Source organism: Garra rufa, chromosome 12 (assembly GCF_049309525.1).
Source record: "Garra rufa chromosome 12, GarRuf1.0, whole genome shotgun sequence".
Classification (NCBI taxonomy): Eukaryota; Metazoa; Chordata; class Actinopteri; order Cypriniformes; family Cyprinidae; genus Garra; species Garra rufa.
Window position 1 is genome coordinate 2,254,444 of NC_133372.1, and position 27,408 is coordinate 2,281,851.

A 27,408-nucleotide genomic window follows, 5' to 3' on the forward strand; every position below is an offset into this window, starting at 1 on the left:
TCCACCAATGTGACGACAGTCCTGTCAAAATATGTCCAGAACTCAGCAGGATTCACCACTGTGTGTTGTGAACATTGTTGCCTAGGCAACACAGCAAGTGTTGAAGGACACACACACACACACACACACACACACACACACACACACACACACACACAGAGGACACGCACACACACACACACGCACATGCATGTCTGATCAAACATGGGAACAAGCTTTCAGACTGAATCTCATCTAGCTCTTATCTGTCACATGACTAAACGCGCCGTCAGTCGTGCATGTGTTGGTTTGATCAGATTAAAGTCTGTCATGTTCGGTGCCTTCACTCTGAGTGATCTTTGAACCTCCAAACCTGATGCAACCTGATGAAACAGTGTTGTCACATACTCTGCACGCTTGGCTTCATTCTTGCTTTCAGATGCAGTTCAGGTCAATGAGTTTGCTTTATTGTTCTTATTCTGGAATCTCAAATGCATCAAATTCTACATATGTTTCATTTTATTATAAGTTTTTTTTTTTTTTCGTGATGTTCACTTATAATGTTAGTCAAGCTTTGTTGCACAAAAAACAGGTGTATTGTAGTTGTTAATCAACATTTTCCCCTCTCTTTGAGTTTTTCAATGACTAAAGACTAATACAATGCCCAATTATGTGCACAAAATAGAAATAGAATAGAAAAAATATTTGTGACCCTGGACCACAAAACCAGTCTTAAGTCGCTGGGGTATATTTGTAGCAATAGCCAAAAATACATTGTATGGGTCAAAATTATTGATTTTTCTTTTATGCCAAAAATCATTAGGAAATTAAGTAAAGATCATGTTCCATGAAGATATTTTGTAAAATTCCTACTATAAATATATCAAAATGTAATTTTTGATTTGTAAAATGCATTAAGAACTTAATTTGGACAACTTTAAAGGTGATTTTCTCAGTATTTAGATTTTTTGGCACCCTCAGATTCCTGATTTTCAAAATCAGATGTGTCTCGGTCAAATATTGTCCTATCCTAACAAACCATACATCAATAGAAAGCTTATATATCGAGCTTTCATATGATGTATACATCTCAGTTTTGTAAAATTTAACCTTATGACTGGTTTTGTGGTCCAGGGTCACATTCTAGGAAATAAAATCACAGTTTTGTAAATGAAATAAATTGCACAATATTTACTACATTACTCACATTTGTAAATTAGTAGTGAATAACTAAATAGCATTACATTGCTCTTATCTCTGATGGGTTTGTCAGTGGCTCATAAAGTAAAAATAAACAAAAGTAAATTGTAAAATTTTAAAATTAAACAAATTAGCACAATATTTATTATATTACTCACAGTTGTAATTTAGTTGTGAATAACTGAATTGCATGAAATTGCACTTTTCTCTGATGGGTTTGTCAATGGCTAATAAAATATAATAATAAAATAAAATACAATTACAATTGTGCATAAATTAATGAAAAAAATAAATAAAATGAAAAAAATAAAATAAAATAAAAAAAGTAAATAAATAAAATGTATAAAATGAAATAAAATAAAATAATACAAATAGAAATAATAAAAAAATGAAATAAAATGAAATAAAATAAATTGTGCCATTTTTAAATTAAACAAATTAGCACAATACTTATTATATTACTCACGGTTATAATTGAATTGTGAATAACTGAATTGCATTTGCAATTGCACTTTTCTCTGATGGGTTTGTCAACGGCTGATAAAAAATAAAAATTTAAATTAAATGAAAATTAAATAGAACAAAAAAATATAAAATGTTTTGCATTTTTAAAATTAGCACAATGTTTACTATAACACTCACAGTTTAGTTGTTAATCAGCATTTTCCCTTTTTCTGATGAGATTTTCAATTTCCAATGACCAATAAAATGCCCATATATGTGACCCTGGACCACAAAACCAGTCTTAAGTCGCTGGGGTATATTTGTAGCAATAGCCAAAAATACATTGCATGGGTCAAAATTATAGATTTTTTTTATGCCAAAAATCATTAGCAAATTAAGTAAAGATCATGTTCCATAAAGATTTTTGCAAAATTCCTACTGTAAATATATCAAAATGTAATTTTTGATTAGTAATATGCATTGTTAAGAACCTAATTTGGACAACTTTAAAGGTGATTTTCTCAGTATTTTGATTTTTTTGCACCCTCAGATTCCAGATTATCAAATAGATGTATCTCGGCCAATTATTGTCCTATCCTAACAAACCATACACCAATAGAAAGCTTATTTATTGAGCTTTCATATGATGTGTACATCTCAGTTTTGTAAAATTTAACCTTATGACTGGTTTTGTGGTCCAGGGTCACATATGTGGTGATATAAATAAGAGCATAAATAAAAATTTACAGTCATACAATTTATGAAATGAAATAAATTGGCACAATATTTGCGACATAACTCCCATATATTGAGTAACCAAAAACTGATGAGTTGTAAATGTTACCATTTTGACAGTACATCAGACATTTAAGACCAAGCAGTTGCAGTTTTCCATGATTTGAGCCCTTGAACAGAAATAAATCTTGAGGTTTTGTGATTCTGTTTGACAGGCGAAGCCCCCGTGAGATTGTATGTGTGACTCCGGCGGGTTTGGGTTCAGGCGGGACCCCAGTGATGGTGGACATAAACGCGGCCGAACTCAGAAACCCAGAGGTGAAGTTCAACTACACGGACGACCCCACCATCCTGAAGATAGAGCCCGACTGGAGCATCGCCAGGTCAGACTCATTAACACACAATGTGTTTTCACCATTTAGGTTTGAATCAGTGGATTATATGAGTGGACTAGTGAAAACAGTCCACTAGTGCAGCTCGCAGGTGCTTTAGCGTGAACGTTTGCAGCTCCGTCTCTGGAGGTTTGACTAACATCACAGCCTGCAGACACATGAATCTGACGGCAGAGAAATGCTGCACACAGACTCACACTGACGTCTAGAGCTGCGAAAAACCATCTCACATCCAGGGAAAGAAAGATAAGTGATGAAAGACAGAGAGACAGGTGTGAAGAGAGACAGGTTAAGCAGGTTAATACTTCAGCGGTTGGCTTTTATGCTGGAAATTGTGGAAATATTACAATTTACAACACTCAAACGCACCTTTCACAAAACAGCTGTTTCATCTTTGCATGTCTAATGTGTTTATTTTATTACACTGCAAATAAATGTGAGGTTGTTTACAACATCCTGACTAGTTATACTGATAATAACATGGCTATTTAAATGCATTCTCATTTTCTTACATAATAGTCAGAGTCTTAATAATGGACCATTAGGGCTGGGCTCTTTGTCTCTCAGGTGTGAATTGCTAAATATTCATGGGTCATTTCCACTCCTACGCATATTCCCTTTCGATCACAAAATATGTTTTAGGAAATGTATACCCCAAAATAGCCTCAGACCCAGAGGGTTAATCTAATTGCACTACCATTCAACAGTTTGGGGTCAGTAATTTTTTTATATTTTTGTTGTCTCTTCTGCTCACCAAAGCTGTATTTATTTGATCAAAAATACAGTAAAAACACTAAAATTGCTAAATATTATTACAGTTTAAAATAGCTGTTTTCTATGCAAATATATTGTAAACTGTAATTTATTTTTGTGATCAAAGCTGAATTTACAGCATCATTACTCTAGTCTTTGATCTTTCAAAAGTCACATGATCTTTCAGAAATCATTCTAATATGCTGATTTGCTGCTTAAGAAACATTTATGATTATTATAAATGTTGATGAAAACCCTTGTGCAGCTTCAGGTTTTTATGGAAACTGTGATAGATTTTATTTTTCAAGATGCTTTGATGATTAGAAAGTTCAAAAGAACAGCTTTTATTTGAAATAGAAATCTTTTGTTGCTTTATAGATGTCTTTACTGTCATTTTTGAGCAGCTTAATGCATCCTTGATGAATAAAAGTTTTTTTTTTTTTTTTTTTTAAATCACCCCAAACTTGGTAATGGTAGAGTTTAGCATGTTTAAAATGACGTACTTCACTGCAAAAAAAAATTTCCCCTTTAGTATTTTTGTCACGTTTTCTAGTATAAATATCTAACATTTCTTGAATTAGGATGCATTTACTGAACAAGTAAAATGACTTAAGATATGTCTTGTTTTCTGAAAAAAAAAAGCCCAAATTTTGTTAGTTTTTGCTTTAAATGTGCAAATGGGGTAAGAAAAATTATTTTAAATCAAAGGCTAAACCAAAATCAAAGGCAGATTATTTTATTGCCCCCATTGGCAGATCTTTTTTTTGTTTTAAGCAAGAAGGAAATGAAAATGTTGTTTGAGTTGATGGATGGTTAATAGTTTTCTTGAGGTTTACATTGTTGTTTTTCTCTCTCTTAGTGGTGGAACTCCATTAACAGTGACTGGCAGCAACCTCGCCACCATCAGAGAGCCCAAGATGAGAGCGAAATACGGCAGCATCAGTTCAGTCAACGTAAGTCTTTACCATACAGATTAATAATCATTATTATTATTGGGTTTATCATCATCATTCCTTCCTTTCTCTATATATTTATACCCAATAGTTTTGCAGTGGTTTATTGTTTTGATTTAGCATTTTGAAAAAAAATATTAAGCATCTTCAACATTCATAATCAGAAATGTTCCATGAGCAGCAAATAAAGAAACATGATACTGAAGGCTGGAGCAATGATGTTGAAAATGCAACTTTGATCACAGGAATCAATTACATTTCAACATATATTCATATAGGAAACAGCTATTGTAAATTGTAATACTTTTTCACAATTTTTAGAGTTTTTACAGAATTTTTGTTCAAATAAATGCAGTTCAAAAACACAACTTTTAATTGCTAGAGTCTAGACTAGTTTTATAGTGTTTTCTCAGCTCTAAAAGCAGCATGAACAGACAAACAAGTGTGTTCAACCGAAGGTCTGTGTGCCTGCGCATGTTTTTCTTTGCGTGTATGTGACATTGAATCACCTTTTCCCAGTTTAACCTTTAAAATGTCAACGGCTGACGGGATATAGAACATAAAATGGCTCTATAAAGCCTTGAGAAAGTCCCGCAGGGCCAGCGTGACCTTTTCGTCTCCTTGACCCGCTCATCTGAACGGCTCTGGCTGCTGTTTTTCCTCCTCTCTACTTCTTGTCTTCTCTTTAATGGCTCTTAAGCAGTGTTAGTGTCTTCAGTAATCATTGATGGTCTGCTGTCTTTCTCAGAACTGCACTGTGCTGAACAACACTGTGATGGTGTGTCTGGTGCCGTCCGTGGCGGGGTCCGAAAGGGGTTTCTCAGAGGTGGGCAGTGGGCCGGATGAGATCGGATTCATCATGGATAACGTTCAGACGCTCCTGGTGGTGAACGAGACCTTCAATTTCTATCCCGACCCTGTGTTTGAACCCTTCGGTCCGTCCATGCTGGAGCTCAAACCGGGATCTCCTCTCATACTGAAGGTGAGAGCGGGTGGACAGGAGATCTAAATACACTTGTTGGAGTGGTTATATTGTATTTCTTTATTCTTCAGCATAATATTCCCCTTAGAGTAATGCTGGAAGTATTAGGCCACCTGCATGTCTGTTATTACATTTATACACTGTTTTTACAGTGCTTGAGAATTGCAGCACTGGAGTGAAATTTCTCAAGCATGTTATTATAGTTAGTTTAAAAAAAACTAAAAACTTTGCTAGATGCCATTTCATCATTTTCATTTAGTTTAACTTGATGCAATAATATAAACTAAGACTGAAAGTAATAGAAGCTATAAAACTGTAAAAACGTCATAAAAACTTGAGAAGGTTTTATTTTATTTTAGCAGCCATTTTATCAGTCAATGGCTGATTAATTAAATTAAATTAAATTAAAATAGAGTAATGCTGGAAGGCCACCTGTTATTAGATTTATACACTGGTTTTACCGTGCTTGAGAATAGCAGTATAGTAAAGTAGTACAGGATAGTATTATAGAGTTTTTTTTTATAGTTAACTAAAACCATACGTTACTTGAAATAAAAAAAAGTGAAAATAAATAAAAGACCAATAAAAAAAGCTTTATTTGCTAGATGTCATTTCATCATTTTAGATAGTTTAACATAAAATATTTAAAATAAACTAAGACTAAAATAAAAAGTGATCAAACTTTTTAAAAACTGAAATGAAATAAAATTAAATTTTTAAAACTTAAAAAAAAAAAATTGTAAAGTACAAAAATTACTAAAATCAAAGCTGATTAAATGAAGCTACATAGTAATAAAAACCCTAATAAAGAAGACAAAAAAAACAACAAAATTGCTGCAACTTAAGCTAAAAATTAAATGTAAAAATAAAAACGTTTAAAATAATTAAAATATAATACACTAAGGCTGATGATACACAGGGCAACTTTTTGAGCAATTTAATCGGGCAACTTTTTTTTCAATTCTCCCATTGAGAATAGGTAACAAATTTCTATCTGAATAATTTAGATCAGTCGTGGGCTTTATATCCCACCTGGGTGCCCATTGAAGGCAACATTTGCCAAAGTTGCCCGGCAACATTGCTCAAAAAGTTGCCCAGTGTATCATCAGCATAAAATAACACAAAATAGTACACTATTTCAATATGTGCATATCAATTTGTGTACTAATCTAGAACAATTTGTAGTCTAAATAGTGCGAGTAATGCAGATACACTGATAATTGAAAATGTCTCAAAGCATTTTACATGTAATTCATTTAACATCCTTTGTGATACATACATGGATGATTGTTCAGGTCATAAAGTGCTATTACTTTTCTAAGAAGTAATTTTCACATGGTGGCTGGCAAAAATGAAACTTGAAGGAAGATCCTGAGCCATTTCTAGACATCAGAATATCGTGGAAACCTAAAAATGAACTCTTAAGACTCGGGCCAATAAGAAACTGCATAGCAACACCCTGGCAACCATTTAGAAACCCTGTCCATTGATCCAGCAAGACACATTTACTTCTGGAAAATCTGAAACCTAGTTCATTAAAATGCTCGTGTGGTTTTGAGGTCCTGCCTCACTCATGCACAGCGTTAAATAATTTCAGAAAAATTACATGCATTGGATTATCTGCAATTCAATTTCCCATGCAAACCCTTCTGGGTAATGCGCAGTATGAGTTGAGTCTACTTGTTAAATGGAGCCCTTTAGTAACACACGTCTCTAAATGAAGCATGCAAATATTTATGCATGGTTCTGCCTCCAGGTTTTGCCTTCCCATAAGCCCCTTGGGCGGAGAGAGAGAGTGTGTTGGAAATCTGGTTGAGCAAATGCATAGGAATTTGACCATTTTAGTTCACAGCAATGTTATTTTAAATGATTAATATTATTATAGTACTGCTATTATAGTGCCTTTTAATTAGCTTTTAATTTAAATATTTAAATTTAATATTTTAATTCATTGTTTTTATCAATTTAAGTTTTAATAATTGTATTACTTATTTCTGTCGAAAAATAGCTTTATATTTTGTTCTGTTTTAGGTATTTTAATACTTAAACTTATTTTATTGAATATATATCCCAAGAAAATAATATAATTTCCATGTACACTGCAAAAAAAAATATTTTCTTACTTAGATTTTTGTCTTATTTCCAGCCAAAATATCTACAAATATATGTTTTTAGATATTTGTTTTACTTTCAGTTTTAGTTAACAACACTGCTTCATAGAATTAGTTTCTACTTCAGATTCTGGTTCTTTAACAATTTAAGGTGCAAATACTATGTACAAAAATATATTTTAATGTTCTACTTAAACTAAAATAGGGCACAGCAACTGCAATTGCGCAGACTGGTTTAAAGACTTCAGGTTTAGTGAGTTTTAAACCAATTTAACCAATTTTAACCCAAATACAGCTGCAAACGGCAATTATGATGCCAATTTGTTGCATTGCTACACAAAAATCCATAACATGTCAGCACAGTCTGAAGATGATCTGATTCGATTTTGATGAAAATTGTACCAACTGTTGAGGAGGAGTTTGAAAAAGTAAATTGTAAACAAAATCAAAATGGAGGACAGGAAGTATGGCCAATCATGGAATAATTGGTATCTGTGCCATTTTTCATATCTCCTGACCACTAGGTGGCACTGTGGCAAAACACTACAGGTAGCCTCAGATCATGCTTGTTATAACACACACCAAGTTTAGTCTCAATACGCCAAACTGTTGCGGAGATATAGCCTCACATCAATTTATGCACGCTTTTCATTGAATTCATTTGCACGTTATTCGAGAACGGTTCGACTAATCAACTTGAATTCCATAATTTTTTGCCAGCATCGTCTTTAGATGATCTGAGCCAATTTTGGTGAACATCAGGCAAACCGTCTAGGACAACTTTGAAAAAGCTAAACCCTACGATTTTTTAAATTTGGACTTGGCATGACCCAAGGATTCAGAGAAAAAATTATCATTTAACCTTACGATTCGAAAGTTATTAGCATAATATGATTGAAATTTTGGACAAGTGGTGGCACTAGAGAGTTTGAGGTAAAGACTCCAAACTTGCTATGGTTGGTGTTGGGACTGTCCTCTATCAGTGTGCCAAATTTTACAACTTTCCCGCGAGCGGTTCTATGGGCTGCCATTGACTTCCAGAGCAGAAGAAAAAGAATGCTAATGGATACAGTAGGTGCCATCACACCTGCTGTGCTTGGCTCCTAACAAATATGAATTTGAGACTAATTCATTTAAAAGAACAGACTCTTATAAGTCATAAAAGTCTAACTACTGGTTGTTTTTGTACATTTGTTTAGTAGGAAACACTGGCAGAGTATTTCAGGATTAAGTTCTGCATATAATATGATGAAAATGAACACATCTGTTTGTTTGTTTGTGTTTCAGGGCAAGAATCTGATTCCTTCGGCTGCTGGTAACTACAGGTTGAACTACACCGTTCTGATTGGCGACAAACCGTGTGTGTTAACCGTATCAGAGTTTCAGCTGCTATGTGAATGGCCAGACCTCTCCGGCCAACATAAAGTCACCGTAAGTGTCATGCGATGATTCCCTTCTCTTCTTCCATTTTCTATCTTCTCTTTCCCACGACTATCACAGTGTCTCATCCTATGCCTCGTTCTCTCATTCAGCTGTATTCTTCTGCGTTTCAGCCCATTGTTTCTCAGCATCAGATTACTGCTGGGAGTTTCTGTCGTAGGTCTCTGGGGTTTTGTGTTGTATCTATTTACACTGAGTTTGCAAAGAATCTGAGACACAGATCTGTATTTACATGTAGCCAGTTTCATCTTTAAATAGCTGTCTTTATTTGCTGCACATGCATATTCAATTATATTTTGAATGGCGGAGTTATTAAAACATCTCTCCCATGTTTTTTCCCAAGCCGTCTGCTCTCTTTCTGTGTGAGACGCGCCTGAAGGGAGAATGACAGAGACGCTTTGACCCACATGTTTGTCCTCGACCTATATATTGTGACCCATATCGAAGCTGTGTGACAGCAAGAGACTGCCATTTAGCTACCGCTTTACTCATGATATAAAACTTCACACTAGCCCGTTTGACTTCTTTAGCCTCCTTAAACCCAGTCAAATATGATCTACACTATTATTATCTCCCTGAGTTTCTTTCTTCTTTTGAACACAAGAAAGATATTTTGAAGAATGTGTTTAACCAGAGGCAACAGGGACCAACAACTGTGTTTACCAACACTATACCTATAACACCCTCTAAAAGAAGCAGTTTTATTTGAGAGATGATGTGATTATGGAGTATATTTAGGTGGTGCTGTGAGGTACATTCACAATGGCTTTGTGGGATAGATTGTTATTGTAGTCAAAACTGTTTTAGTAGCTCATTTTCCAAGACACTTTCCACCACTCTCTCTGATGTTTATAATTAAACATGCTGGTCTTTTTATATGTACTGTAAACAAAACGTTTTTGCATATGAAATGATTTCCTCATTTCATATGCAAATTGCAAAATACACTTTCTTTCATGCTTTCACTGCAAAAAATGCTTTTCTTACCTAATTTTTTTTGTCTTGTTTCCAGCTAAAATATCTAACAATTCTTGAATCAGGAAGGATTTTCAACACAAGTATTGTCTTGTTTTTAGTAAAAACAAGACAATAATTTTTACTTAGAAAATCGTTCCTGATTCAAGAATTTTTAGGTATTTTGGCTGGAAACAAGACAAAAAATCTAAGTAAGAAAAGCATTTTTTTTTACAGTGTTTGTCTTTATTTTATTTATTTTTTGTTTCTTTCTTTCTTTCTTTCTTTCAAGACCCTGTAAAGATGCAGGTTTATTTGAGAGATTTAATTTCATTAATTTTGGAGTGTACTTTCCATCCTCTTTGATGTTTACAATTAAACATCCTGGTCTTCTATATGTACTGTAAACAAACCTCTCGTATGATTGGCTGAGTTTTTGCATATGAAATGAGGAGCACCACCTCCTCATTTCATATGCAAAATAGACTTTTTTATGCTTTTCTTTCTTTCTTTCATTCGTTCTTTCTTTCTTTCTTTCTTTCTTTCTTTCTTTCTTTCAAGACCCTCTAAAGATGCAATTTTATTTGACATATGTTTAAATTTGGAGTGTATTTTAGGTGCTGATTTGGGGATTGTGGGATAGATTGTTATTGTAGTCACAACTGTTTTAGTTGCTCATTTTATATATTTTACATTTTTCATTGAGGTACTTTTATTGTTATAGTCTAGGTTTCTTGAATCAAAAATCATTGTTTAGTTTTTATGTCTATTTTCCACTCTCTCTGACATTTACAATTAAACATGCTTGTTTTCCACATGTAAATGACCTCTGTTATGATTGGCTGAGTTTTTGCATATGTAATGAAGAGCAACGCCTCTTCATTTCATATGCAAACATGTTATCTTTCATCTTTCTGTCTTTCTTTCTTTCTATCTTTTAATTTAGATAAGTTTCTAGATTGTTTTTTGCATATGAAATGAGGAGTTAATGACTGTTTCATTACAAGAACTATTACTTGTGGACTTTTTACCAAACTCTATTATTATTTAGTTAGAAAGAAAAAGTGTGGTGGCTGTTTTGACAGCTGTCAGTCATGGTGTGAGTTATAATGTGTGTGTTGTTCAGGTCCTGGCCGGAGGTTTCCGCTATTCTCCAGGAACTCTGCAGATCTACTCCGACAGCCTGCTGACGCTCCCCGCCATCATCGGGATCGGAGGTGGAGGAGGTCTTCTTCTCCTCGTCATCATCATCATCCTGATCGCATACAAGCGCAAATCCCGTGACGCAGATCGAACGCTCAAACGGCTGCAGCTACAGATGCACAATCTGGAGTCCAGAGTCGCCCTGGAGTGCAAAGAGGGTAAAACGGCAATCATTACATCCTTGGATTTCACCAGTCATGTGTCTTGCTTTTGCGCTCTATCATGCTTTTTCACGGTTTCTTTCTTTCACACCTTTTCTTTCTTGCTTTCACACTTTCACTCGTTTGTGCTTTCTTTCATGCTTTATTTTCTTTCTTTCACTCTTTCTTTAATGCTTTCTTTGTTTTGCACTTTCACACTTTCACTTTTTCTTTTTTCATTTCTTTTCTTTTTTCATTTGCTTTTTTGCACTTTCTTTTGCACTTGCTTTTTTTTTTTTTTTTCTTTGGCACTTCTCAAACTTAACTTTCTTTCTTTTCTTTCAAACTAAACTTAAAGTCTTTTGCACTTGCTTTCTTGTGCACGTTTTCTTCCGTCCTTTCTTTTGCTCCTTCCTTCTTTCAATTCTGTTTTTTCTCTTGCAGTTTCTTTCATGTGGTTTCTTCCACACTCTTTCTTTTGCACTTTCTGTTGCATGTAGTTTATCTTATCTTTCTTGCTATTCTTTCACACTTGCGCACTTTTTTGCATTGACCTACACTTACTTTAACTCTCTTTTGCACTTTCTTTGATGCTTTCATTCACTTTCTTTTGCTTTCTTTTTGCACTCATGCTTTTTGTTCCTTTGCATTCTTTGCATGCTCTTTTGCACTTTACAAACTTAACTTTGCACTCTTTTGCACTTGCTTTTTTGTGCACTCTTCCGTCGTCTTCCGTTTTTTGCTGCTTTCTTTCAATTTGTTTTTACTCTTGCAGTTTCTTTTGTTTTCTTCCACGCTCTTTCTTTTGCATGTTGTTTTTCTTTCTTTTCTCTTTCTTTCTATTCTTCTACATTTGCACACTTTTTTGCATTGACTTACAATTTCTTTAACTCTCTTTTCATTTACTTTATTTTGCTTTCTCTTTGCACTCATGCTTTCATTCATGATTTTTTTCTCCTTTTTATTTCTTTCTTTCCTTTTGTGCATTTATTCACACTTTCCTTGTTGTTTTTTGTTAGTTCTTTATCTGCTCCTTTGTTCTCTTTGGTTAATTTGTTTGCTCTCTCCATCTCATCACTCTCCCTCAATCTTTTTCAATTGTTCGCAATTGGTTTTCCTCATTTAATTTTATCTTCCTCCTCCGTTTGCTCTTTGCCATCTCTCTCACTCTCTCTCTGATTAGCTTTGTTTTCTCTGGTCTCCTGTTAGCGGTGACCTCATGATGCACACATCATTTATCATACACACACGCACACCGAACGCCCATCTCATTCCCGCCGCGGTCACGAGGGCGTGAGACGAGTCGCCCATTATCTGTCTCTGTCGGGCCCGAGGTGACGACCTTGTCTGTCTCCAGACATGGAGAGAGGGATGAGGACAGGGAAGAGAGGATAAAAGAGATGGATAGCAGGAGGTGAGAGTGACAGGTCACTGATAAGTGATGAGACATCCTCCAGGATGAATAAAAAGAGGCAATAAATAACCACAACATCCAGATTGATTAGGTGAGTGGCAGCAGTAGCAGACTGGATCAGAAGTTTGGGAACAAAAGCAAGTATTCCTAATATTCCACTTGGATTTATAAGAGGGGCGGAGCGGAGCGGAGACAGCGTTAGGACCATGTGGCCATCAGACCAATCATTTTAAAAGCCATCTCAAATCAGAAATCTCCAGTCTGATTGGTCAGTTCTATGCTGACAGACAAGACAGAGCAGGTTACTTTTGGTATGAAACCAAGTGTGTCAGCTTTTTAAATGCTGTAAATGATTAAGAAATTCAAAAATAAATATCGTTTTGTGGGTCTTTAATGTGTTATAACAGATTGTTGTTCAAGCGGCATGTCAACCAATCATCTCTTCCTCATTACTAGTTATAGCACAAAATAAACATTTGGTTTGTTTTGCTTTCTTTCAAGCTTCTTTTTTTTCGTTCACTCTTTCTTTGATGCTTTCTTTGTTTTGCACTTTCACACTTTCTTTTTCATTTGCTCTTTTGCATTTTTTGCACATTTAAACTTGCTTTCTTGTGCACTTTTTCTTCTGTCCTTTCTTTTGCTCTTTCTTTCAATTTAGTTTTTACTCTTGCAGTTTCTTTCATGTATTTTCTTTCTTTTGCACTTTCTGTTGCATGATGTTTTTCTTTCTTTTCTCTTTCATTCTTTCTCTTTGTTTGTTCTTTAACACTTGCACACTTTTTTTACATTGACTTACACTTTCTTTAACTCTCTTTTGCACCTCTTTTGCAAACAGTTGGTTTGTTTGTCAAACAAAATGGAAGATTCTACATTATGATTGGTCAGATCACCTGCCAATCAAACTTCCAATCAAGGGTTAAATTAAAAACCCTGTAAAATAAACAAAATTGTGAACCTGGACTGCAAAACCTTAAGTAGCATGGGTATATTTGTAGCAATAGCCAAAAACACAAAAAAAATATTGTTCTATTGGAAAGCTTATTTATTCAGCTTTCAGGTGATGTATAAATTTTATTGTGGTTTTGTGGTTCAGAGTCACAATTATACTTTATAAAGCATTTTTTGATTAAGGAATCCTATTAAATTATTTTTCACAAGTAAAAAATGGTTAAAAACCTAAACTACTGTAATGTCACTTTAATAACAATTCAAATAAATATTGCATAATGAATAAACAAATGATAAAATACTTTTTTATATACCGTTTACTTTCTTAGTTTAACAGTCGTGTCTAATAAATTATTAATGAAATAATGAAGACAGAGAATCCTTTGCCTCTCTGCTCAGGCACTGCTGAAAAATTAAAGTCCCCTTCCAACTCTCATAACTCAAATAGAAAAACTTATCGGACAAAGGCAGATTTAAAAAAATGGCCAATACATATGCTTATATGTTGCCAGGGTGTTTTCTAAAACGTTTGTATTTGGGTGCTTGGGTATTATGACTGTTTACTTTGTTGCTTTGGGGGTTTTTTCTTTAAGCACATCCCTGCAGACTGAAATTCTGATTGAAATTCTAAAAACACATTTTCTACATTTTTTTTCTTCTTCTTTTTAGAACCTTTTGTTGGGAATCTGAAGATCTTAGCTTCCACTCAGTGGTTCTTGAGAAGGATATTTGCATGACACAATTTTCTCTGTACCTGTGTTTCCAGCATTTGCAGAGCTGCAGACTGATATCCATGAGCTGACTCAGGATCTAGATGGAGCTGGAATCCCATTCCTGGATTACCGAACGTACGCCATGAGAGTGCTTTTCCCTGGAATAGAGGACCATCCGGTGCTGAAGGAGATGGAGGTACGAGCCATACAGATATCCTTTAGATTTAACCCTGTCTAATGCTTTTGTCTGAACTGTACAAGATGATTGAAGTGTTTCCCGTCTCCGTCTCTCTCAGGTTCCAGCGAATGTAGAGAAAGCTTTGACTCTGTTTGGCCAGCTCTTGAATAAGAAGCATTTCCTGCTGACGTTTATCCGTACGTTAGAGGCCCAGCGCTCATTCTCCATGCGCGACCGTGGGAACGTGGCATCTCTCATCATGAGCGCCCTGCAGGGTGAGATGGAGTATGCGACAGGCGTCCTGAAACAGCTCCTGTCCGACCTCATCGACAAGAACCTGGAGAGCAAGAACCACCCCAAACTCCTGCTGCGAAGGTACAGTTTTACTGAACATCAGATGTACTACACTGCAAAAAATTATTAGCTTCCTCAGTGTTTTTGTCTTGTTTTCCATTACAAATATCTGAATATTCTTAAATCAAGACACTGAATGACATGAGGTACTAAGTAGGGCCCCACCCAGACCTGCAATAAATGACCGTAGATGGGTTTGTCTTATATTTATATCATATGATATAGTTTAGCAATATCATATAAGCAAGAGTGCGTTTTTCCCCTGAATATTTTCAGTTGCAAATGTGATATTGATTTTATACAGTAGTTCAATAAACAGGAAGTTAATATTGTTGTACCTTTTAGACACTATAATGTCTGTTTTTGCTCAATTTTGCAAACAAAAATAGTTCCAAATATAGCTGCAAGCAGCAATTACCAGGGTTCAAACGCTTTAAGACATTTAAGCACATATGAAAAAAATTACAAAATGTATCAAGCCTGTAGAGTAAATTTTCAACTTTTTTGGATAATTATTGACCTGGAGAATCCAGAGAATTGTGCCGCAGTGTGTTTTTCCCAGATTATAGGCAAAATGTAAGACTAGTTTGCAAAAGTAGGTTTTTACATTTTCACAATCATTTAACAAACAGTTTCATTGACATCAGTGGTTCTAGAGGCAAAGTTGTTCGGAATGAGGAGTTCTATCATGTGATACAAATACCGCATGTATGTGCGAAAAACCGCGCAATGTACAAATGTTCACGCCCTTGAAAAATGCAATATATCGCTCCCCAGTGGCTGATTTATTTCAAATTTCTCACAGATCTTTGAGGCTATGAGTCAAACAGGCCCACCGAGTTTCGTTCCAATCGGCCTCCATTAACCTTGTCTAACAGGTGCTCAAACTTGATCAGGCAATGGCGGCCATGCTTTTTAGAGATACGCAAATGTCCTTATAGACACTTGCGGCCTTTGGACCAAGACGATTTTCATGTTGATAAGACAAATGTTTTGCCTAGTTATAGCCCTCTTCTAGTGCCACCAAGTGGCCAAGCTCCGCATTTTTCCCCTGTGACCTCAGAGTAAGCTCTTACATACGTGTTCTGAGTAGGCTTGCCACGATAGACGGTGTTTGCGGTGTTACCGGTTTTAAGACGCAACACCGGTGACATCACTTTTCCACCGTGACACCGTCCCCACAATTTTTTTTTTTTTTTTTTTTTAAGTATTCGTTTTTTTTATTAAATATTTATTTGAATTGAATGGAAAATATCATTCTAAATAATTTACTTAAGACGAGAGCATGCACTATAATTTAAAACTGAACATAGCTACAATGCGTCATATTTCATTTATCACGTGAGGAGTTCACGAGTTCGCGCTTACATATAATAAACAGCGTAAAAGTTAATCGTGTTTGGCATGCTGTCCGGGAGAGGGCTCCGAGCTTGGTAATCATTCCCGAGCCCGGGGCACTCCCCCTGCCCAAAAACAGGCTGAAAACAAGAGATGATGAAGGTAAGACTGCTTGGCTATTTAAAGGGATTCTCTTGTAGTGCTTGGATAGGGAGTGTGATTGCTGATGGTGAATTGGCCGTGTTAATTAGCCTATCTGTGCGAGCTCCTACCGAAATTTGTGAATAAAACCTCACAACGAGAGTCGAATTTACAGAAAGAGAATGGCGGACGATTTAGTGTCAAAAAGCAATGCAAAAGCACCTGTTTGGCAATATTTTGGGTTAAAAGTTTTTTTTTGTGGTTTCGTTGTCGTCCATTCAAACAATTGACGCCGACTTGCCAGTTCCCGCAAAACTGAAAGTGAAAGTATAATACGCATGCATTTATAAGCTATTTAAAAGCAGAAAAAAAAAGAGGAAAAGAGGAAACCCCCACCCCCATGGTGATACCGGTATTACCGGTGTTGTCACATGCCGATTAACCGGTGGGGAAATTTCCTCATCGTCACAACCCTAGTTCTGAGTTTGGCAAAGGTATCTCATTCCGTTCAGGAGTTATATGCATTTTACTAAAAGTGGCCGTACCCCTTATCAACTTTTTGGCATCCCTTTGTGACGGTGAGTTGTAAATTCAACGCTGTTCAAGCACCTGTTTTATATAATTATTGATATTCACTCTTCAGGACTAGCATGCTAAATATCCAAAAACCCGAAAATTTCACCATGCTTACGATCGAATCTAAAGCATGCGCTTTGTCCGACGTGAGCCAGGAATTCCGATTTTGTACTTTTGATCACTGTAGCGCCCCCATCAGGGACGAGCCTTGGTGACGTTTTCACCAATGTGAGTACTACGATCCCTCCAAGTTTCAGGTCTCTACAACTTACGGTTTGGTCTGCACAATCAGTTATACATGGAGATTGCTGATCCTTAGCTATTCTAAAAATTACAATAGGGTTTCAACACTACATGCTTGAAACCCTAATCAAAGTAGAAGCAAAACACAGCAGTGATTTGTTACTGAATGAATCCACAGTTTTGAACAAATCGAAAGAGTTGATGATTCAGTGACTTTGTTTCTGAATGAAACCGCCAGACTTGCTCACGGTTGAATCAAAATGTTTCATTCTAAAGCTACTTTTTGCTAATATCTATCCAATAATTTTCACATTTAACACAATAATGACATAATTGATGTGCAAATAATTTGTGATTAATTAGATGAATTAATCAGCACATCATGTAATTAATTAGATTAAAAAAAATTAATCGCTTGACAGCCCTAATGTATCAAAATTAAAAGAGTTTAGATTAAAACAGAGAAAAGAAATTTGACAATATGGCCAGGGTAGAAAACAAATGTATTTTTACCCCATTAACAGATGTTTTTTTATTATTGTTTTAAGCATAAACTCAGCATAACCAAGACTTAATGTCTTATGTAGTTTTGCTTCTTGTTGAATCTTTAGATCTTTGTGCTGAAATATTAAGAAAATCAATTTTTGCACTCTAATGACTTGACGTTCAAAAGTTCCCATGTCGCATCTGGTTAGGACACAGTGTTAATGGGGACATGATGAAAATGATGAGGATGAGTTTGACTTCTAGGGGTCACATTTGCTCTCCCATTATCATTCTCCATCCCTCCATTTCTCGGTTTGCCCTTTCGCGTCCGTCCCTCTGTTTCTGTCAGATGATATTACACACCTGAGCACACACTCGTTCCCCGCGGAGCGCCGGCGTGAGGGAGGAGCACTGTGGGAGATGAAGCTCCTGGAGGGGACGTGACAGCAGACGGAGAGACGTGATGAGAGACTGAGGGCGAGACGTGGAGGAGTTGATGACTTTAGTCAGAACATACTGCTGTAATCTCTCGTTTCGCTCGTGCCAGTCTTGAATCAATATCACAGAAAACAAATCAAATGGCTTTTTGCATTTCTGTGTTTCATCTACAGTACAAATCCTCGTCTTTGGCTTTATTTACCACGAAAGTATCTAATAACAGCATGTTAGAGGACATTTTCTATTTACTCCAAGATTAATTGGAGAAAACATTTGCATACAGAAAATGAAGCCTATTTTTAGGAGCATTAAGACGTGACATCATTTGCATGGCAATTAAGAATTTTTCATACTGATTACAGTAGAAATGACTATGAGAGTGGTTTGTTTAATCGGTTAATATGTAAATTATGCTAATTCTATTCTGAGGTGTCTGTACCATTACAGTAATGAGAAATGGTTTAATCGTCATTAAAATAATGTCACTGTAATATTTGTCAGTGGTCTATAATAGGCTTACTTTTTTTGAGCATTATCGTTATTTATTTGCCTTTTACTACATTTATTTACTTTAATGCATTTATTTACCCATGCATATTTATTATTAAGTTGGCTTGAGAAAGCCTTACTGAAATGCTAACTTAATATTTTTCTTCTGAGACTACAATTTCTAACTGCTACTCCTCCTAGAGCTTTAACTCTACAAACTCAGCCCAGATCTTCAGACTGATCTGACTCCAGCTATATCTTTTTTTACTGATTGGACTTACGGTTTTCCTGAAAATTACGAATAAAACTTACTTTGACGGAATGTTCAAATGAGCCAAGACTAGTTAAACCCCAACTGTCAAAATTCACAGAATCCCTTGAGGCTCAATCAAACTTCCTTTTTATGTACTATTTCTAATCCCTTCAGGCTCATTCAAACTAGCTTGCTAATAATGCTAACATGTTAGTAACTTGTTAATTATGTTAGTAAAATGCTAACATGCATGTTAAAAGCATGCTAGCAACTTGCTAGTAACGTGTTAATGCTAATAACATGCTAGTAACTTGTTAATCATGCTAACAACATGTTAGCAACATGTTAGTGACATGTTAATCATTCTAGCAACATGTTAATCATGTTTGCAACATACTAGTGACATGTCAGTAACTTGCAAATTATGTTAACAACATGCTAGTGACATGCTAGTCATGTTAGAAGCATGTTAGTAACTTGCAAATCATGTCAGTAACATGCTAACAACAACATGCTAATCATGTTAACAAAATGCTAGTAACATGTTAATCATGCTAGCAACATGTTAGTGACATGTTAATCATGTTAGCAACATGCTAGTAACATGTTAATCATGTTTGCAACATGGTAGTGACATGTCAGTAACTTGCAAATTATGTTAGCAAACATGCTAGTGACATGTCAGTAACTTGCAAATTATGTTAGCAACATGCTTGTGACATGTTAGTCATGCTAGAAGTATGTTAGTAACTTGCTAATCATGTTAGTAACATGCTAACATGCTAATCATGTTAGCAACATGCTAATTGTGTTAAAACATTCTAACTTGCTAATCGTGCTAATAACATGCTAGTGACTTGTTAATCATGCTAGCAATATGTTAATCATGTTTGCAACATGCTAGTGACATGTCAGTAACTTGCAAATTATGTTAGCAAACATGCTAGTGACATGTCAGTAACTTGCAAATTATGTTAACAACATGCTAGTGACATGCTAGTCATGCTAGAAGCATGTTAGTAACTTGCTATTCATGTTAGTAACATGTTTACAACATGCTAATCATGTTAGTAGCATGTTAGTAACTTGCTATTCATGTTAGTAACATGTTTACAACATGCTAATCATGTTAGTAACATGTTAACATCATGCTAATCATGTTAGCAGCATGCTAGTAACATGTTAATAATGCTAGCAACATGTTAGTGGCATGTTAAAACATTCTAACTTGCTAATCGTGCTAATAACATGCTAGTGACTTGTTAATCATGCTAGCAATATGTTAATCTTGTTTGCAACATGCTAGTGACATGTCAGTAACTTGCAAATTATGTTAGCAACATGCTAGTAATCATGTTAGTAACTTGCTAATCATGTTAGTAACATGCTAACATGTTAGTAACTTGTTAATCATGCTAGTAACTTGTAAATCATGTTAAAATGCTAGTAACATGCTAATCATGCTAGCAACTGGCAAATGACGTTAAACCATGCTAGAAACATGCTAATCATGATAAAATGGTGTTAACGGCATGCTAGTAACATGCTAGTAAGATGGTAATCATGTTAGAAACATGCTATTAACATGCTAATTATGCTAACAACATGCTAGCGACATGCTAATCGTGTTAGCAACATGACATCAACTAAGCTTTTAAAACTACTTTAAACTAGTTTTAAAACAGTCAAACTTTAAACTTAATAAACTTTCAAACTTATATTTTGTGTTTATAAATACACATGTATATATTTAAGTAAAATATGTTATGTTTACATATAAAAATATTTCTAAATATCAATTATATGAATATAAATATATACATGTGAATATATGTATAATATATGTGTTTTATATATTCAATTCAATTCAAGTTTATTTGTATAGCGCTTTTCACAATACAAATACAGTATATACATAATAAATATACACAGTTATATAACACACTTATATTATGCAAACACAAAAATATTGGATGCAATTAATCGTTTAACAGCACTATTTTTATTATTTGTGTGATTCATACCTAAAACATGTTCAAAAATAGGGGTGAGCGGGGCACAACCTAACGCGGGGTTAATTGTAACACGCATGGTTCAAATATTTCCACACATGCTAGCATAACCAAATTTACGCTATTTACTAGTTGCCATAGCAACACTATGCAGAAAAAAAAGAGCGCCAAAATTCAAAAGCATTTTGAAGATATCGCTGAATATTTATTTTACTATAGTAAAAGTACATTTCTGGCTGAAGTAAACTTTTCATTTCAGTTTTTAGTATTCATTTAAAATTAGACAAAACTGCTATTATTTTAATCTCCAATTTGTTATTTATCAGTTTAGTTTATTAATGCTTTGCAAACCAGCAGAAGACACTAACCTGTTTTAAACTCCGGTGGCACAGATGGGGAACGTTGTAACACTGTGTGACAATATGCCCCGCTGTTATTAAACTATGATATTCTGTGACATTAGCGATGCAATTTACACTATTGACTTCTAAGGATTTTGATAAGAAACCACAAGAAACAGGTGAATAAAGGCTGACAATCAATGTTTAATGTTCAGAAGTTATTATTTCAAGAAATGTGAAGCATTTTGGCTGGTTTATGTGTGTTGTGTTCTATGAGAGCTGTGTGTGGACGGAGGGGAGTGTTTTTCTGAATGTCTAAATGTGTTTCATCTATTTGTCCACATTGTTTTGAACTACTGTACAGCTGTGTGTTGCAGTCAGGGCCGTTCAAAGCATTGTTGCGATGTGTTCATTGTCAAACTCCAAAATTAGATTATTTTTATTTAAAAAAAAAACGACATTACTTCACTTGAAAAAGTTAACACATGTATTTTACTGACAAAATATTTTAGTTTGTGTATATTTTTTTCATTCGATCAGATAACATTTTAAGCTGTCATATGGTCGTGTTACAACGTGCCCCTCAGATGTTACAATGTACCCCACCTACGGGGCATGTTGTCACATTTCACTTCCTTTCTTTTGAGGTAAATAACAAAAAACATATATACTGTAAATATGAAACAAAGCGATATATTTGTACTAGACAAGTGTGAAAATAATGTGGATAAAAATTGTACTCTGTACTTTGAAATTCAAAAAGTGTTAGGTTGTGCCCCGCTCTCCCCTATTTAAAAAAATGACAGTTCTCTTCTCTCTGTACCGATCTCTCATGCAGTTCAGCTTCAGAGTGTTTTTTCCTCTGTCGGTTCACAGTTTCTGTTCCTCTCTCTCACATGACAAACATCACCTGAAGATCAAATAAATGTGAGCAGTCAAATCTCAATCTTTCACCCCTCCAGAACCGTTTCTCAGGTTTTTTTAATAACTCCTCACGGTGTGTCGTTCACATTGAGCTTATCGTTTTCCTCTGCATCTGTCTTGGCATCAGAAGGAGTGAATAATTCAGCAGAGATGGTAAAAACAAACATATTTCACCAGAATCCTCGTCTACGCCTCCTCTCGCGCGCCGTGAGCAGATTAGCGCTAATAAGGTCCGTTAATTACCAAGCCGTGTAATTAGCCTCATTCCGAGGGACTTTTTTCGGAGGGTTGTTATTGTGCGCCAGGTTTCTGTTTAATGACAGAAGATACGGAATATTTTTAATTGGTGTTTTCTTAATGAAGTTTAGTGGTTTGCTTTGCGAGGGAAGAGAGCAGCGCTTTGGTTTGTTATTAATGCTAAATTATTTGCGTGCGGGTCCTTTGAAGGTTTTTCCCTGAGCTGCGCTTCACCACCGCTGCTGGAATAATTCGGCCGTGGCACTTTGATGTCAAATGGGAGTTTAATACAACATCCCCCCCTCCAAAGATGTTGGTTATCCGAATGGCTGTTTTTCTTGTTGTGAGACTTGGGAAATTGGGGAATGAAGAAGCCTTCAAAGCATCTCTCTCCTGCTCTTAAAGGTTACCTCAGGGACTCCGACACCCAAGTAAATAAATCCTTGACATTTATTTTTTACTCTGTTTCCCCCTCAGGACTGAATCTGTGGCTGAGAAGATGCTAACAAACTGGTTTACTTTCCTCCTCTACAAGTTTCTTAAGGTGAGTGGAAGGAACTGTATCCTGTGCAATTTCACTCACTATATGGTTCCTCTGCTAACAAAAGATAGCTTTCCTGGCCTTGTTTACTGCTTACAGAGAGGCTGTGTCACATGTTCTATTTATATTATGTTGGACACAATAATATTTATGCAATTTCAATGCATTTATTTACCTGTATACATTTATAAACTGCTGTTTTGTTCATCAAAGATGCTAGAAATTGATTAAAAGCCGTAGAGACAGTAGAGAATCCTGAAAAGTCCTGTTTTCAACCTTTATAATAATCATAAATGTTTCTTGAGCAGCAAATCAGCATATTAGAATGATTTCTGAAGGATCACGTGACACTAAAGAGTGAAATAATGATGCAGAAAATTCAGGTTTGATCATAGGAATAAATTACAATTTAAATTTATATTCAAATAAAAAATTGCTATTTTAAGTAGTAAAAAATATTTCACAATCTTCCTGTTTTTACTGCATTTTTGATCAAATAAATGTAATTGCATTTACGTAAATGTCTTACGGACCTCAAATGTTTTAATAGATTTGTACGTTTTTTTAAAAATGTGGTTAAAATTAAATTTGAAATACTGTTACAGTCAGAGTAAAAATATGTAAAATGAATGAGTATGATACAACAAAATATTGATTAAATGTAAAGGAAATTTTCATCAACTTTGATGAAACCATAACCAAACCTTTTAAAAGTAATGCATTGCAATATTGCGTTACTCCTTAAAGTAACTAATTACATTATGTTAGTTACTTTTTATGGAACGTAATGCATTTTGTTACATTTACATTACTTTTTAAATTTGGGCAGGGCTTGCATGTTCATTTTTAATATAAAACATTCTATTTTTTGGCTAATGTAAAAGCCCTTTAACACCAAAAGCCTCAGGCTGAAGGAAAAGTATGTTCACGTCTGTACAGTAGAACTCAGAAGAAGAAAGTTCAACACACTTCAGCAATAAAAAAGAACAAATGTTAGTTTAGCTGGAGTATTTTTTGCTTATTAGTATGGTAGAATTGGGTCATCGAAGGTCAGCAGCAAAGACACTGGTTAATTAAATGGGATTAAATACATAAAGGATATTTGTATGATTTAATATATTTAATTATAGAATGTTTGCATTATATTTTGAGTTGCATTTCACTGTTTTTATTCATTTTGAGGTTCAGAGTACTTGCATTACTTATAATGCATTACCTCCAACACTTACCATAACTGAAACTTCAGACAGATTTAAGCCATTTTGTGAGTGAATTAATAAATGCAGTTGTTTGGATTGCATAGTTAGGGTTCAGACACACTGTGATCACAATCATGTTGCTGTTAAATTATCATTTCACCTTGAGTTTGTTTGTGTCCGCGTCTTGAGATTCAGACACAAGATAGACAGATGTAAGTTATCATTCCCGCAGGGGAAGTTCATTATAACAATCTTTAAGAACCTGCGTTAATATAAAGCGCTTCCATAAACACACTGGAGTGAGGGGCGTTGTGTGTGTGTGTTTGTCGTCTCTTGCTGCTCATTAACAGCTGTGTGTTTAATTATCCCTTGTGCTAATGAGCCCAATGTGGCAGGGCCTGCATATGGATGGGCCGCACCGTCCCGCTACGGATCCCAGTGAGGGACACGAGAGACAACAAACATCCAGCAGGAGTCACACGCTGCTGTTTGTCATTCAGCGGTCTCACCTGAGAGTGCAAGCGCCGCTGATTAAAGTTGTCTGAGTCTTATACGGTTTAATTACTTCGGGTAATTAGCCACGAGCCTTAAAGAAGCATTTTTGCAACACATTTAACTTTTCAAAGTGGCTTCTGAACACACCCCTTCTACCATTGGCCGGATAAACTGATAGCCACGCCCACAAACGCTCACCATTGGTTGAATCAGCTGTGTGAGCAATTTTTCCTCAAGTTAGATTTCAGAGAAAAAAATGTACAGATAATTTACTCACCCCCTTGTCATCCAAGACGTTCATGTCAAGGATTTTTTGAGGGAAACATTTCAAGATTTTTCTCCATATAGTGGACTTCTATGGTGCCCCCGAGTTTGAACTTCCAAAGTGCAGTTTAAATGCAGCTTCAAAGGGCTCTAAACGATCCCAGCCGAGAAAGAAGGGTCTTATCTAGCGAAACGATTGGTTATTTTCTAAAATAATTACAGTTTATATACTTTTTAACCTCAAACGCTCGTCTTGTCTAGCTCTGCATGTACTCTGTGTATTCCAGTTCATGACAGTTGAGGTCTTTGCACATGGATTTCGAAATATTTGCATGCGTTTTTTTCATGTTTTTTTTTTTCCGTATTAGTGATCCTTTTCTATGCGAAAAACGCAGAAAATAGACCCTGATCCGTTTTTTTTTCTTTTTACTTTTTTTTATTTAATGAAGGATGAAAGTTTCTGAGGCAGTGTGTAAATGTGATTGACACAATGTGAAGTTGTATTTATTTTTTAATGTGCAAAAATTTTGAACTCAGTGTGCAATGACCTTTAGGGTATGTCAAATAACTCTAATATATTTCTCTCCTCCAACTTCAGAATCATCCTACATCGCTGCAGAAGTACCGACCTAGTGTTTAGAAAGTGAACATGCACAGAAGATCAAACACCCTTAACCAAAAAAGTAAAACGGTGATGTAGGACGATGAAGTTAGAGGAGAAAATTTCGGAGTTTTTAGACATACCCTACCTGTCTTGAATAGGAATACACAGAGCACATGCAGAGCTAGATAAGATGAGCATTTGAGGTTAAAAAGTATATAAATTGTATTTTTTTTATTTAGAAAGTAACGGATCGCTAGATAAGACCCTTCTTTCTTGGCTAGGATCGTTGAGAGCCCTTTGAAGCTGCATTTAAACTGCATTCTGCAAGTTCAAACTCGTGGGCACCATAGAAGTCCATTATATCGAGAGAAATCCTGAAATGTTTTCTCTTAAAACAAACAATAATTTTATTCAGAAAGATGACGAGGGTGAGTAAATTATCTGGAAATGTTTGTTCTGGAAATGAACACATTTTCAAATGAACTCAAATTTTTTTAACTTTCAAATTTTAAAAATTGTAACATTTTTCTGAACATAACCCCCCCCCCCCTTCCTATTGGCCAGTTAAACCGATAGCCACTCCCACAAACGTTTAGCTGTGTGAATGTTTCTTTTTTTCCTCTGGATATTAAGCTCAGACACAAGAAGGTGTTTTAACCATTATAAAAACACAACATTTGATTTCATAAAGCCAAGTGCACTACATTTGCGCTCTCGTTTGGGCACATTTGCATCAGACAACAGAGACACACTCCCAGGAGACAGACAGGACTGATAGAATGAAAATGATGATCAAATTAGTGAGACGGAGACGAGAAGAGCAGCAGTTGTGAATGATGAAAGCCAGAGAATGTGTGTAGGAGGAAGATACAAGCAAAGCTGTGAGGGAGAGAGGCGTGTGATTGGCTGTTTGACACGTATCACGCTCTGAAGCGTTTCTCCAGCTCTCTCCTCCACAGTCATTAGCCTTCTATTAACCCTCCATCGCTCGTCTGTTCGCCTCGGGTCTGCTCACGTGCCCCGCCGCTCATTTCCACGTCTAAACAGCTGCTTTTACACGGCTGACGCTCCTGGGAGTCGCAGGAGTTCTCTGTTTTGTCTTGTGTTTTTTTGTAGGAGTTGCACATTAGCTCTTCAGGATATTACTGAGGTAATAAACTTATCTCTAAACTTTAAAAGGAGCCATTTGATTTTATTTTCACTCGTTGTAGCATTAATAATTTTGCATAATGTCTGCACACTGCCACTCAGAAGTCTGGGATCAGTAAAACTTGTAATGTTTTTCTAGAAGTGCTCATCAAGGCTGCATTTATTTGATCAAAAATACAGAAAAAAATCTGTTATATTGCAAAATGTTATTACAATATAAAATAATGGTTTTCCTTTTAATATACTTTAAAAAATAATTTATTCCTGTGATGCAATGCTGAATTTTCATCTTCTGTTACTCCAGTTCTAAGTCATATGATCTTTCAAAAATCATTCTAATATGTTGATTAATTAGAATTATCAATGTTGGAATTTTTTTTTGAACCCGTGTTTAAAAAAACAGCATTTGTTCAAAATATTAATCTTTTCTAGCAAAGTAAATCTATGCTAGCACTTTTTTTTTATCAATTTAACACATCCTTGGTGAATAATAGTATTCATTTCTTTCAAAAAAAGAAAGAAAAATTTACTCACCCCAAACTTTTGAACAATAGTGTATATTGTTAGAAAACCTTCCTTTTTTCAAAATGCTGCTCTTTTTAACCTTTTATTGATTAAAGAATCCTGAAAAAAAGTCAAAGGTTCCAAAAAAATATTAAGGAGCACAACACATGTTTTCAACATTCATAATAAATCAGAATATTAGAATGATTTCTGAAGGATCATGTGACACCGAAGTAATGATGCTGAACATTTAGCTTTGTATCACAGGAATAAATTACATT

At 35.3% G+C, this 27,408-nt stretch overlaps 1 protein-coding gene across 1 annotated transcript in view; it reads left to right on the plus strand.

Annotated features, from left to right (window-relative positions):
- Positions 1-204: 204 nt before the first annotated feature.
- Positions 205-27,408, plus strand: part of LOC141346791 (plexin-A1-like) — a 43,081-nt gene continuing 15,877 nt past the window's right edge. The window contains exons 1-9 of the mRNA XM_073851749.1: positions 205-286; positions 2,552-2,741; positions 4,363-4,456; positions 5,205-5,438; positions 8,837-8,980; positions 11,070-11,304; positions 14,415-14,557; positions 14,658-14,914; positions 22,849-22,915. Of these exons, the coding sequence (XP_073707850.1) occupies positions 205-286; positions 2,552-2,741; positions 4,363-4,456; positions 5,205-5,438; positions 8,837-8,980; positions 11,070-11,304; positions 14,415-14,557; positions 14,658-14,914; positions 22,849-22,915 (1,446 nt within the window). The remainder of the gene's footprint in view (positions 287-2,551; positions 2,742-4,362; positions 4,457-5,204; positions 5,439-8,836; positions 8,981-11,069; positions 11,305-14,414; positions 14,558-14,657; positions 14,915-22,848; positions 22,916-27,408) is intronic.